Source organism: Colobus angolensis, unplaced genomic scaffold, assembly GCF_000951035.1.
Source record: "Colobus angolensis palliatus isolate OR3802 unplaced genomic scaffold, Cang.pa_1.0 Scaffold4, whole genome shotgun sequence".
Classification (NCBI taxonomy): domain Eukaryota; kingdom Metazoa; phylum Chordata; class Mammalia; order Primates; family Cercopithecidae; genus Colobus; species Colobus angolensis.
This window is the reverse complement of record NW_012117376.1, coordinates 4,292,813-4,307,180: the sequence shown is the minus strand read 5'-3', so window position 1 is coordinate 4,307,180 and position 14,368 is coordinate 4,292,813. Positions and strand designations below refer to the sequence as shown.

Here is a 14,368-nt window from a genome sequence, read left to right as displayed (position 1 = left end):
TTTTACTACTTACAGTACTATGAGTGCCAAGAACCAGATATAGAAGCAAGTCCTTGATGAGAAGAGACAAATAAACAATAATACAAGAATTGGGTGGCTGATACTGTCTTGAATTTGAAGCAAATGACTTGTGTTATCAGACACAGCAAGATAAGGTCAATTTCTCTGGAAGGTGGCACTCAAAAGTAGAGCTAAACTATCAGTCAATTTTCTACTAATTGATACTTTTAAGTGACAATAAAACAGTATGGTTTTAGATCTGGCCACTGCACTCCAGCCCGGGCGACATAGCAAGACTCCGTCTCAAAAAAAAAAAAAAAAAAGGTATTAATATCCAGGATATACAAAGAACTCAAACAACTGAACAACAAAAAAAAAAATTTGATTTTAAAATGGGCAAATGTCTCAAGAGAGTAATTGAGAGGACCAACAGGTATATGAAAAAATGTTCAACATCAATAATCACTAGGGAAATGCCAATTAAAATCACAATGAGATATCATCTCACCCAGATTAGTATAGTCATTATCAAGAAGACAAAGAATGCAGAGAAAGGGGAACTCATATACACTATTGGTGGCAATGTAAATTAGTACAGCCGTTATGGATATCAGTATGGAAGTTCCTCATAAAACTAAAATTAAAACTACCATATGATTCAGCCATCCCACTACTAGGTATATATGCAAAGGAAAGGAAACAGTGTGTCAAGAAGATATCTGCATCCCCATGTTTATTGCAGTACTGTTATAATAGCCAAGATATGGAATCAACCTAAGTGTCTATCAACAGATGAATGGATAAAGAAAATATGGTATTTATACACAATGGAATGCTCTTCAGCCACACAAAAGAATGAAATTCTGTCATTTTTGGCAACATGGATGAGCCTGGAGGACATTATGTTATGTGAAATAAGCCAACCACAGAGAGAGAAATACTGCATGATCTCACTGGTGGAAGCTATAAAAGCTGATGTCATACAAGTATAGAGTAAAATAGTAGTTACTAGAGGCAGGAAAGGGAGGGGGATTACCAAAGACTGGTTAACAGATACAAAATTACAACTAGATAGGAGGAATAAGTTCTAATATTCTATAGCACTATAGGATGGCTATAATTAGCAACTTACTATATATTTTCAAATAACCAGGAGAGCGGGTTTGGAATTTTCTTGACACAATGTTTGAGGTGTAGATATCCTAATTACCCTGATTTGATTGTTATATATTATATATGTGTATCAAAATATTACACTGTACCTCATAAATATGTGTAATTATTATGTGTCTATGAAAAATAATAAAAGCCAAAAAAAGTTAATAGTATCTTCTAGGGATTAAAACCTATATATATCAGGCTCAGGCCTGTAATCTCAGCATTTCGGGAGGCCGAGGCAGGTGAATTGCTTCAGCCCAGGAGTTGGAGACCAGTCTGGGCAACATGGTAAAACCTCATCTCTATAAAAAATACAAAAATTAGCGAGGTGTGGTGATGCGTGCCTGTAATCCCAGCTACTCCGGAGGCTGAGGGGAGGATCCCCTGAGCCTGGGAGGTCCAGACTGCAGACCCTGTCTCTAAATAAATAAATAAATCCTATATAACTGGATTATATATTTTAACCTAGTATTTCCTCCCATATTTAATAAATATCACATTGCATCCAGATGACTGTATTTTAAAAATCACAGAGGAGAAAGATTCTCTGTTCAAGTTAAGTTTTAGAAATGCCATTAAACAGATTTTTTTTATTATGGAACTTTTTAAGACCATTGATATGCAAATGACCATTATGAATCTTCAAGATAGGAATATTTCTTCAATATATTTAGCCAGAAACCTTAGGGAACAGTTTTCCTTTTTTTTTTTTTAACTTTTAATTTTTATTTTTATTTTTTGAGACAGAGTCTTGCTCTGTCACCCAGGCTGGAGTGCAGTGGTACAGCCACAGCTCACTGCAGCCTCCACCTCCCAGGTTCAAGCAATTATCCTGCCTCACCCTCCCCAGTAGCTGGGAGTATAGGCACATGCCACCACACCCGGCTCATTGTTTTGTATTTGTAGTGGAGAGGGGGTTTTGCCATGTTGGGCAGGCTGGTCTCAAACTCTTAACCTCAAGTGATCCACCTACCTTGTCCTCCCAAAGTGCTGGGATTACAGGTGTGAGCCACCATACCCAGCCTGTTTTTGTTTTGTTATTTATTTGAGACAGGGTCTTGCTCTGTTGCCCAGGCTGGAGTGCCGTGGCACAATCACCGCTCACTGCAGCCTTGACTTCCTCAGCTCAAGCAATCTTCCTGCCTCAGCCTCCCAACTACCTGGGACTACAGGTCCACACCACCACACCTGGCTTGCTTGCTTGCTTATTTATTTATTTATTTATTAGACAGAGTCTTGCTCTGTCACCAGGCTGAAGTGCAGTGGTGCCATCTCAGCTCACTGCAACCTCCAACTCCCTGGTTCAAGCGATTCTCCTGCCTCAGCCTCCTGAGTAGCTGGGCTTACAGGCAGGCACCACCATGCCCAGCTAATTTTTCTATTTTTACTAGAGACAGGGTTTCACCATATTGGCCAGGATGGTCTCAATCTCCACCGCACCTGGCCCACACCTGGCTAATTTTTAAAATCTTTTTGTAGAGATGAGGTCTTCCTATGTTGCCGAGGCTAGTCACAAACTCCTGGGCTTGAGCTGTCCTCCCACCTCAGCCTCCCTGAAGTGCTGAGATTATAGGCATGAGCCACCATGCCCAGCCTGAACAGTTTTCCTTTAGGATATCAGTTTGAAACTTCTGCTATAATCAGCAAATAACCAAGAATATTTAACAGAGACTAAAAACTGTTCTTTATACATCTTCCCAGGTTTACTTTTCTATTTTATTTTATTTTATTTCATTTCATTTCATTTATTTACTGAGACAAAGTCTCACTATGTCACCCAGGCTGGAGTGTAATGGTGAGATCATAGCTCACCACATCCTTGACCTCCTGGGCTCAAGTGATCTTCCTGCCTCAGCCTCCCAAGTAGCTGTACTACAGGTACATGCCACCACACCTGGCTAATTTTTATTTTTAACTTTTGTGGAGATGGAGTCTCACTGTGTTGTGCAGACTGGTCTTGAACTCCTGGCCTCAAGGTACCCTTCCACCTTGACCTCCCAAAGTGCCAAACCTGTTTTTTATGTGACTTGGTATTAAATATTTATTAAAAAGTTCAAAATTGGGCTCAGCACAATAGCTCACACCTGTAATTCCAGCACTTTGGGAGGTTGAGGCAGGCAGATCATTTGAGGTCAGGTGAGACCAGCCTGGCCAACGTGGCACAATCACGTCCCTACTAAAAATACAAAAAATTAGCTGAGCATGATGGCACATGCCTGTAATCCCAGCTACTGGGGAGGCTGACTCACGAGAATCACTTGAGCCCGGTAGGTGGAGGTTGCAGTGAGCCAAGATCATGCCATTGCACTCCAGCCTGGGCGACGGAGCAAGACTCTGTCTCAAAAAACAAAACAAAACAAAAAGAGTTCAAAATTCAACAGTGTATGTCATTGCCTTCTCTATAGGGTACCAGTCGTCCTTCACACTATCATGTTTTATGGGATGATAACTGCTTCACTGCAGATGAACTTCAGCTGCTAACTTACCAGCTCTGCCATACTTACGTACGCTGTACACGATCTGTTTCTATACCTGCACCAGCGTATTACGCTCACCTGGTAGCATTTAGAGCCAGATACCATCTTGTGGACAAAGAACATGACAGGTAATATAAAAACATAACAGGTTCTCACCCAAATCCAAATATTGTCTGCATGTTAGGATTTTCAAGTTCCCCAAGCTATTAGAGGAGTCAGTGATCCATGTGAAAAGTGAGGACAGTCAGAACTGACTGCCCAAGGTTTCCTATTGAAACATGTTTTCTAAGTTCATTAGTAATAGAATGATATAGTAACTTAGTTGCTTTACCACATTAAAGCAAAGGAGAGATTATTGGTAATAAAGTGATAGATACAGATAGGTAGACAAAATGATATGATGTCTGGGTTTGCTTCTAATTAATTCTGGGGAGGTGAGAGAAGTAAAACAAAATTGACCTTGAATTAATAATGATTGAAGCTGAGTGATGGACACATAGATTGTTACACCAGTCTCTTATTTGTTAATAATTTTGAAATTTTCTACAACAAATAGTATTTATCAGAATCATTACATCAGAATAGAAAGTTTGTTTTTGTGTTCATTGCCACTTCTCTTACAGTGCTGAAGGAAGTCACGTTTCAGGACAGAGCAATGGGCGAGATCCACAAGCTCTTGCCAAGGCTGTACAGATTCACCAAGATACCTTACGCACAATGTACTTTGCTTAAATAGTCCAAGTATATTCTCTGAGAGGAAGTACTGAAAGATGAATTGACATACAACGTACGTTTCCAGTGGAGTCAATTGAGTAAGGACACCTCCAGCCATACAGAAACCAACACTGTGTGGGGGCCAAGGTCTGATCCTTATGTTAATACAAGGAAGATTGTTTACTTCATCAAGGAACACAGCATCATTATGCAATATGAAACCAGCCAACTGCTTTTTGTGCGGTCTCCTGTAGGAAGTATCGCAATTGTTTTGTTTTCATTTCTTGTAGTCTAACCCTTTTAATGCCTTTACCTCAAGTTGCTTGGCAGCACAACTATCTTTGCAAAAAAAATTATCGAAAAAGTAAATGATGGTTTAAAAAATATATACCTTCATGAATAATCAAAGTGATTTTTCAAAATTATATGTGCAAAAAATTAATGTGCATTCATATATTCTTGTAAAAGGTGTCTGTATTTTTAAAATATATACATCCATACTTCATACGCATATATATCTGGATCTGGATTGATAATAGATATATATGTGTCTGTGTATATATTTTAGAATTCATTCCATTTGGGGAACTTCCTTTCCCTTTTATTCTACTACCACTACCGCTTTTATTTCTCTTTTTCCCTTGCCTTCATCACCTATATTTTTTCCCTAATCCTACCAGTGACATTCAAATATTCACGTACCTGGTTTGTTTGAATGTAAAATATGGCAAACTAGATTTCTACTTTTATTTTGCATACCCTATTCCTGACTCCTATCTCCTACACGATTCTGAGTTCTCAACTGTTGATATTGCTGTCTTAAGAATCAAACTTTTATATATATATAGTATACATACATACACAGACACATACACACATATATATACGTAAAATAACTTTTTGTGAGTGTGTCTCTCCCCTCCCACTCTGAACATACATTTGCGCAATTTGTATATAAGCAGTAGCAACCTGAACTATTCTTTTTCTTTTTTTTTTTTTTTTTTTTTTTTTGAGACAGAGTCTTGCTCTGTCACCAGGCTGCTGGAGTGCAGTGGCAAGGTCTCAGCTTGTTGCAACTTCCACCTCTCGGGTTCAAGCGATTCTCCTGCCTCAGCCTCCCGAGTAGCTGGGACTACAGGCGTGCGCCACCACACCCAGCTAATTTTTGTATTTTTAGTAGAGATGGGGTTTCACCATGTTGGCCAGGATGGTCTCGATCTCTTGACCTTGTGATCCACCCACTTTGACCTCCCAAAGTACTGGAATTATAGGCGTGAGCCACCGCACCTGGCCTGCTATTCTTTTTCTTTAGTGAGTTTGTTAAAGCTGCTATAAATATCCTGTCAGAAGTTGTAACTCTTTCTCTCTGATAAGTGATGTGTTTTCTGAAACCTTCTGTTTCTATGGGTTATACACAGAAATTCTTTAAAGCTTTTATAAAGGGTAAATATTTTAAAAGATTAGAATTCTGTAGGGGTTGAGACCTCTGAAATTGAGTAGAGAGAGAGAAGGGGTTGTTGAGGGATTTTTTTGTTCTGTTTTTTGATAGTTTACTTGCTGCCTCTCATACCTTAATGTGATTTTCATATATTTTATATATATATATGTATGTGTGTGTATATAAACACATATGTATGTGTTTGGAAGTATAGCTTCCTTTTCTTTTATATTTATTAGAACAGTGCTTTAATAATTATAGAATTGTATTGGCAGCATCTTTTATAAAAATATAGTCATGTTTATTTTAAGAACTGACAACTTGTTTTTGCTATCTTTTAGTGCAATAAGCAGTTTTAAAGGAAAGTTGTGTCTCTTTGCATCTTTACCATGGAGAGTAGGAGGAACAGGCACCTCCATAATTTAAAAGGGCAAAGAATACAGCCTTAATTTCAGAAGGAAAGTTTTGTAATTTTCAGCTTTAAAGCATATCTTTTAAAATTCATCATGAAAAAAGGCTAGACACTGTGGCTCATGCCTGTAATCCTAGCACTTTGGGAGGCCGAGACAGGTGTATCACCTGAGCTCAGGAGATCGAGACCAGCCTGGACAACATAGTGAAACCCCGTCTCTACTAAAATTACAAAAAGTAGCTGGGCATGGTGGTGGACGTCTGTAATCCCAGCTACTTGGGAGGCTGAGGCAGGATTGCTTGAACCCAGGAGGCGGAAGTTGCAGTGAGCCAAGATTGCACCATTGCCCTCCAGCCTGGGCAACAAAAGCAAAACTCCGTCTCAAAAGAAAAAAAAAAATCATAATGAAAATGAAGTGAAATTGCCTAAATGAGTCCAACTTGAATATTAGAAATAAAGTTGAACTTTTGTATAAGAAATAATCGTGAATAACTTAACATATTTAAATTATTTGCAAATAGATTGTGTTTATTGAAGAATCATATTGGCTAGATGCCCATTTTCATTTACTAAAAAGAATCAGGAAAATGCAAGATGATATTTTAAAACTTTTGCTAATGTATCACCAGTGTAACTTTCCTTTTAAAATTAAGGTGATAGTAACAAAGGAAGTTAGGACTTTGATCATTTTAAATCAGTTAAATCACTGAAATGTGGGAAATTGTTTTACAAAACTTTTGTTTTATTGATTACACTTTAAGGTATTAAAAAGTACTATAAAGCTATCAAAACCGAGTTTATCAGTAACATTGGATTCAGGGGAGCTTTGCACTTTGTAACTCATGAAAATTGCATTTTGATTTTTTTTTTTTTTTTTTTTTGCACTGGTTCAGAGTATAGATACTACAGATTGTTTCCAGTGGGCATTGTTGTTAGCCTTTCAGAATTCCATCTGCACGTGAAACCTAATGGATTTAGATCTTTAGTTTTTCTCTTACCTGTAATCCACTATTATTGCCAATTCACTGTATTTTGAGCCTAAAATCTGAGCCCATGTCCTCCGACAGGCATGAAATCTTTTGTCCCTCTGCCAGAAAACTAAGAAAGTACTGTATTTTGTATGTTTATTATTTTGAAGTGTCTGAAATGCAATTTACAACACTGTTGCAAAGAACTTTACAAAAGGTAATATTTGTATAGTATATACATTTTTTCTCCCAGTCTTCTCCCATCTCCTCCAGAAAAATTTCCTATAAAAGATGGATTTTTTTACACTGAAATTTTACTGAATATAGTCAGGATCATGGGCAAGAGAAGAAAATAGTATACCCAAGATGATAAAAATTTAATTGGTATGTGCTTGATTAGTGTGAGTAAACATCTTTATCATGGGAGCTGCACAGATTCATATGGGAAACTTTAGGGAACGACTGTAGATACCCTTTCTCTATGTACTCTCTTACCTAATTTTCAGTCACTCATATATGCTAGAGTGAAGCCCTTAATTTAAATATATTTGGAAAGACTTTTTTAAGAGGAAAAATATTTTTTCTAAATTATAAAGTTTTACCTTTTGAGTGATTTCTTTTTTAGAGTGCTCTTACACTAGTCAGCATTGCTAGTTTAAAGTTGATTAACTTGAAAGAATATGTATACTATATTTCTATTTTGCTAACAAATTGGTATATTAATTACCATTGGTTCTTAATTACAAGAAAACTTGTGCTTAGAATTTTAAGGTAAAAGGCTAAGTGACAAATGCTTCTTGATTTTTGTCCTATTTATTGTTGCACTTCTGGTGCAGAATTTCTAATCTTTTTACTTTAAAAAAGTTTTTTTTTAAGTTAAACATGAAATTCACAGTGACCCTTCTGCTCCTGCCCTTGCTCACTAACTATATCATGAATGCTAAATTTTAATCTTCTTTTTTCTATGATGTATCTTACAAGACTGACTGTAAAATATCAGTCTGGCAACTAGATAATTGATTTTCATATGAAGAAGAGTTGGGAGTTTAATGTATATTCTTGATGGCTGAAGTGTCTACGTAAAGTGCTGATACATGTATTATATTACAGTATCAGGTTACTGGCATGGAGGACCATACACTTACAATATTGTAGCTGCTATATTTATTTAAGTAGAGTCTGACAGTTACTGCACTAAACAATAAGGAGATAAGCAGGATTCAAGGCTAGTGTTAGACCGTTTTTTTTCCTAAGTAAGAGTAAGGACACGAAATATCAAAGTAACAAAGGGTGCTGCCATTTTAGTTTCAATTTAATATCAGGATATTCTTTGTTTTAGAAATGTAGATTTTGACTTTTACAGTTTGAAAAAGGGTACCTCAGCCTCCTCAGTACTGGTTTTTTTGGCACATTTTCACAGAAATATTAGATTCCCTTTCTTTTTCTTAATAGTTATCTTCTAACAAGTTTCTTGGGAAAACTATTATTCTAAGGGAAATCCCTGTTTATAACCTATTAATATATTTCTCTTCCTAGAAGACAGTCTAGGAGGGATTCTAGTAGGAATGACTGAGTGTTTTGGAAGGCACTTGATAGAGGCATCTCTGCCTTCCAGCACAGGGATTCTCAGCCTTCTAAAGGTGTAGACCAGTTTCCAGGCTAGCTTCACCACACCTCACCACTGCCTAGTGTTCACTTGTGTATTCTCTAATGGATTTTAGGAGGACAGGCCTCCTGACAGAGTCATGAAAGATTTAAGGCATGTCTAGGAAAATAAAAGCTGACTTGCCCTTCAGCAGGGACGATTGGCAGAGGATCTCAGTGTTCAAGGAAAGAGTGAGTGCTAAGCATGCCAGTGATGGATCTTAAGTGTTTAAATGGATTGCAGACCAGGAATTAGAGACCGTTTGTTACTTAAGGAACTTGATGGATCTGTTTAGAGACCTACATGAATTTGCCAAGGGTGGTGATTTTTATGAAATTCAAGAAGCAAACGACTTGGATACAGCTAGAATATGTTGTAGTCTTCCTATTTCAAACTTGATTTTAATATTTTTTCCAAGAAGTTTAACTGACAACTCTGCAAAATTTTCATTCAGTGTCATTAAACCTGAGTTAAATGTTTGCTTAGCTTATCCTCTTAGATGTTCTTCTGTTGAACAGGCAAGTTGCCCTTAACAGTAACTTGCTACTTAGATTACCTTTTATTAGTTAGTCAAGCTGCATAAAGATCATTAGTCTGGCACCTTTATTTTGGCTTTATCCATATGAAGTATTCATTATTTTCATACTTTTTGAGAATTCATAAATGTCTTAAAGCTTCAGTAAGAATTGTTGGGAGGTTTGACATCAAGTAACGCCCTAATTTAGAACCTTTGTTTTCCTATTTCAGTTCTCATATTTGATCATACAAAAGCACTTTTGTGATTCTATAGGAGTCAAAAAATAAGCCAAGAATAGATAAGTAAGACAGTGCAGAAATCAGAAAGTGAGAATTTTCTCCAAAAAAATATTTTTTAAAAAGTCCTGTTTATACTAAGAACATTCTTGATCAGTTACAATGTTAGAAATGACACTGTGATTAGTGAAAGCCAAGCTAAGTCCCAGGAAGCAGGGTGGGGAGTGTGTGTGTATATGTATGAGTGTGTGTATATATATAATCTCACACACACAAAGGGAAAAACTATTTTGACTCTTTTCCTACTTTTAAAATGGTACATTTAAGTTTATAATTTTCCATGTCAGTCAACGTAATTTTTTAAACTAAGATACAATGGTCAAGGCTTGTGCTAATATTCCCTACTACTCATGGAAATTTGTATTACTTTACCCATCAAAACTAGTACTCCAGATGTTTGCGTCATTGATTAAATCTCAAGAATCTTTTGTTCTTAAAATATGGAAGTTAAAGATTTTAATTTGAATTAAAGATAGAAGGATGGTAGATTCAATATAGAGGGTTGAGATTTACCAGTGAGAAACCCTGTTGAAGTATCAGGTAAACGGTGTGACAAAATTAGAATCCTATCAAATCACCTATCCAGCCATTGGGGTCCCTTCCTTTTTTAGACCAATTTCTAAGGTAACCAAAATCTAGTGTATCTATGTTAGGGTCTCAGTAAAGCAAAGATGTTTGTCAGGGCATAGACTCTTGAGTTAAATTTTTTAATCATTTTTTAAAGCAAGGCGGTTCTTAGAAAGTGCCTTTTCAGAAGATGGTGCTGTAGATTTTTATTTTTCAAGTAGCACGAAGCTAAGAATTTTAAAGATAAATTATTTTAGAACTCCAAGAGTGTGACAGTTTCATAAAAATAATGTTAGTTGTTGTCCTGAGTCTCGTCCAAGGGAACCAAGGAAAGCTTTTATGCAGTAAAGTAAAGGTAAATGCTCACCAAATTTATTTTGTAAATTTGAAAACAAAATATTTAGTAGAATTAACCCTTTTAATTCTCAGCTGTATTGGAGGAAATCCATAATGCACATAAAACAGCAAAACTACTTAACTTTTTAACAAGATTATGGGTATAGTACCAGTGTCCAAAGGGAAAGGTAACTTGCCTGGAATTGTAGGCAACATCTTCTAATCTTTTTTTTTTTTTTTTTTTGAGATAAGCTCTTGCTCTATCACCTGGGCTGGAGCGCAGTGGCGTGATCTCAGCTTACTGCAAACTCCGCCTCCCGGGTTCAAGTGATTCTCTTGCCTCAGCCTCCCGAGTAGCTGGGATTACAGGCATGCACCACCACACACGGCCTAATTAGTCATTATTAAGGAGGACTGCTCATAAAGGCAATACCAAGTCATCATTCAGATCAGCTTAAGCAAGAAAGCAAAATGATGATCTCTATTGTTAAAGAAATTTTATTTTCTAGACACCAAGGAATATTTTAAATGATTTTTTATTTTTTCTAGGATGCAGGAACTATGAAGAATGATGACAAGGCATTTAAAAGGGTTTGATCAGTTAATTAGAAGTAGGATATGCAAAATTGTGCTTAAGGGGAAATAAGCAAAAGAAAGGAAAATAGCAGGACCTTTCATAGTCATTAGAAATGTAGATAGTGGCCCGGCGCGGTGGCTCATGCCTGTGATCCCAGCACTTCAGAAGGCCGAGACGGGCGGATCACGAGGTCAGGAGATCGAGACCATCCTGGCTAATACGGTGAAACCCCGTCTCTACTAAAAATAGAAAAAATTAGCCAGGTGTGGTGGCGGGTACCTATAGAATGGCGTGAACCCGGGAGACAGAGCTTGCAGTGAGCTGAGATCGCGCCACTGCACTCTAGCCTGGGTGACACAGTGAGACTCCATCTCAAAAAAAAAAAGAAAAAAGAAATGTAGTTATGTACCAGAGGGCAATTTTGCTCCCTACCAGGAAGCAATAAATAGCAGTAAATGATCACCTAGGCACTTCTTTCCTGTGAATTTGGTGAGCATTCTTCCAGAAAAGAAAACTAAAAGCAAACAACAACAACAAAAAAAAATACCACACCTCAGTAACCTTGTATGCTGCATTATGTAATAATGATAGTAAAATTATATTGTTTGGAGTGTACTGTGTCTGTTTGCAAATATCCATGCACATTAAACTTTTTTGTTTTTATAATGTCTTAATAGCAATTATGAGTTTATTTTTGTTAAGATTAATTTTTCTATTGTGATGTTTATATTTATTGGCAATTTGTGTGCAACTTTTATATTTTGCTTGTTGGTTTTAAGGTATTTTATTTTTATAGATATTTCTAGCTTTCCTCATTCTTTGTAATAGCAGCAAAGATTAAGATGGAGTGTTAATATACCAACCAAACTATGAATTCCATAAACTCTAGAGTTTGAATTTTTACCAATAAACCATTAACACTATTTTGTAACTTAGAATATTTAATGTTGTTTATATAGTGGGCATTAAAGACAGTCTTTAGACAGATTTCTACATGTGGAGGGGAGGTGGGGCTTTCCTGTAAGTTTGATCTTTTTTTTCCCTTTAGTAGCAAACTAACATAACAGATTGGATTTATTTTACCTGATTGCAGTTTTGGGGAAACCTGTCAAATAAATGATTGTTACATGCCTTTTCTTTTTTTTTTTTTTTTTAACTTTAAGTACATTGAAACTGCTTAAATGGTCACATTTTTCAGCATTAGGATTAAGATACCTTTTTTGTAGGCCTGGAAAACAAATAGCAAATGATTCAAAACTCATTGATAATTGATTTTGAAATGAAACTTTTCCCCCATAATTTGTTATATGGAAGATTTGCTACCCTGATTTTTTCCCTAGCATACTTCTAAAGTTGATTCAATCCCTGAGTATCAGTGAAGAAGTCAGAGTTTAAGTGGCTAGAGAGAGCCAGGTATAAAGACTGATTAATAGGGTACTTCAGCTAATTAAAAATTTCAATAGTAATAATTTATGAATGTGAATAAATTGGAAGGCAGTAAAAAGAATGATTATAGGCCGGGCGCGGTGGCTTAAGCCTGTAATCCCAGCACTTTGGGAGACCGAGACGGGCGGATCACGAGGTCAGGAGATGGAGACCATCCTGGCTAACACCGTGAAACCCCGTCTCTACTAAAAATACAAAAAACTAGCCGGGCGAGGTGGCGGGCGCCTGTAGTCCCAGCTACTCCGGAGGCTGAGGCAGGAGAATGGCGTAAACCCGGGAGGTGGAGTTTGCAGTGAGCTGAGATCCGGCCACTGCACTCCAGCCCGGGCGACAGAGCGAGACTCCGTCTCAAAAAAAAAAAAAAAAGAATGATTATAGAATATTAAGTTCAATTATATATAGACACTCCGGTTTCCAAGTGAGTAGGTCAAGATTAGTTGTTTGTTTTGTGGCACAATCATAGTTCACTATAACTTCAAACTCCTGGGCTCAGGCTATCCTCCCACCTCAACCTCTGAAGTAGCTGGGACTACTCGCGTGCGCCTCCATGCCCAGCTGATGGTTTTTTTCTTTAGAGGTGGGGTCACTGTATTGCCCAGGCTGGTCTTGAACTCCTAAGCTCAAGTGATCCTCCCACGTCGAGCCTCCCAAAGTGCTGGGATTACAGCCATGAGCCACTACATCTGACCAAGATCAAGATTACGTATATTGGCATGTTAACTTTTAAAATAAAAGTACATGGGCTGGGCACAGTGGCTCACACCTGTAATCCCAGCACTTTGGGAGGCTGAGGCAGGCAGACGACCTGAGGTCAGGCATTCGAGACCAGTCTGGCCAACATGGCAAAACCCCATCACTACTAAAAATGCAAAAATTAGCTGGCATGGCGGCACATGCTTGTAACCCCAGCTACTCGGGAGGCTGAGGCAGGAGAATCACTTGAACTCGGGAGGTGGAGGTTGCAGTGAGCCGAGATTGCGCCATTGCACCCTAGCCTGGGCAACAAGAGTGAAACTCCGTCTCAGAAAAATAAAAATAAAAATAAATAAAAATACATGAAAAAAGTATATTCCCTTAAGCAGGTAAAATACTTGCATTGTATTTTTACACCATGAATTTGCTTGTCAAGAAATTTCTATAAGAGGTTAAAAGATAAACTGTATTCCATCCTCTGGGTTTTCAATTCTAAATTATTGGAACTCAATGTATGACATTTTACTGTAGTGTATTATTCCACTGAGAGGCAGGGAAATGGAAAAGTGTCAGGTAATTATAAATGGGAAAATTTTATTTTTATATGGTAAGTTTTGCAGTTTAAAATAGATCAACATGTGTTTTCTTTGTAGAGATTAGCCATTTCATTTCTTTTTGTATTTTTGCCAGTTACATTAGTTTGCTCTATGATACACTATTCTGAGATACTTCCTCCACCCCCCACACATCAAGTACTAATTGTATACAGATAGTACAGATTTGTACTTTGATTATAAGAGTTTGTTACTACTAATTAAAAGCAAATTAATGTGGCTGGGCATGGTGGCTCACACCTGTAATCCCAGCACTTTGGGTGGGCGGCCGAGGTGGGCAGATCACGAGGTCAGGAGTTGGAGACCAGCCTGCCCAATATGGTGAAACCCCGTCTCTACTAAAAATACAAAAATTAGTTGGGCATGGTGGTATGCGCCTGTAATCCCAGCTACTGGGGAGGCTGAGGCAGGAGAATGGCTTGAACCCAGGAGGCAGAGGTTGCAGTGAGCCAAGATAGCACCACTGCACTCCAGCCTGGGTGACAGAGCAAGACTCCATCTCAAAAAAAA

The 14,368-nt window shown here is 37.5% G+C and overlaps 1 protein-coding gene across 3 annotated transcripts in view; it reads left to right on the top strand.

Moving 5' to 3' along the window:
• AGO3 (argonaute RISC catalytic component 3) overlaps positions 1–5,084 on the top strand; it is a 133,978-nt gene extending 128,894 nt beyond the window's left edge. For all 3 annotated transcript variants that reach the window (XM_011955330.1, XM_011955329.1, XM_011955331.1), the window contains 2 exons: positions 3,564–3,763; positions 4,259–5,084. In XM_011955330.1, the coding sequence (XP_011810720.1) occupies positions 3,564–3,763; positions 4,259–4,367 (309 nt within the window). In that variant the 3' untranslated portion in view covers positions 4,368–5,084. The remainder of the gene's footprint in view (positions 1–3,563; positions 3,764–4,258) is intronic.
• The last annotated feature ends 9,284 nt before the right edge of the window (positions 5,085–14,368 follow it).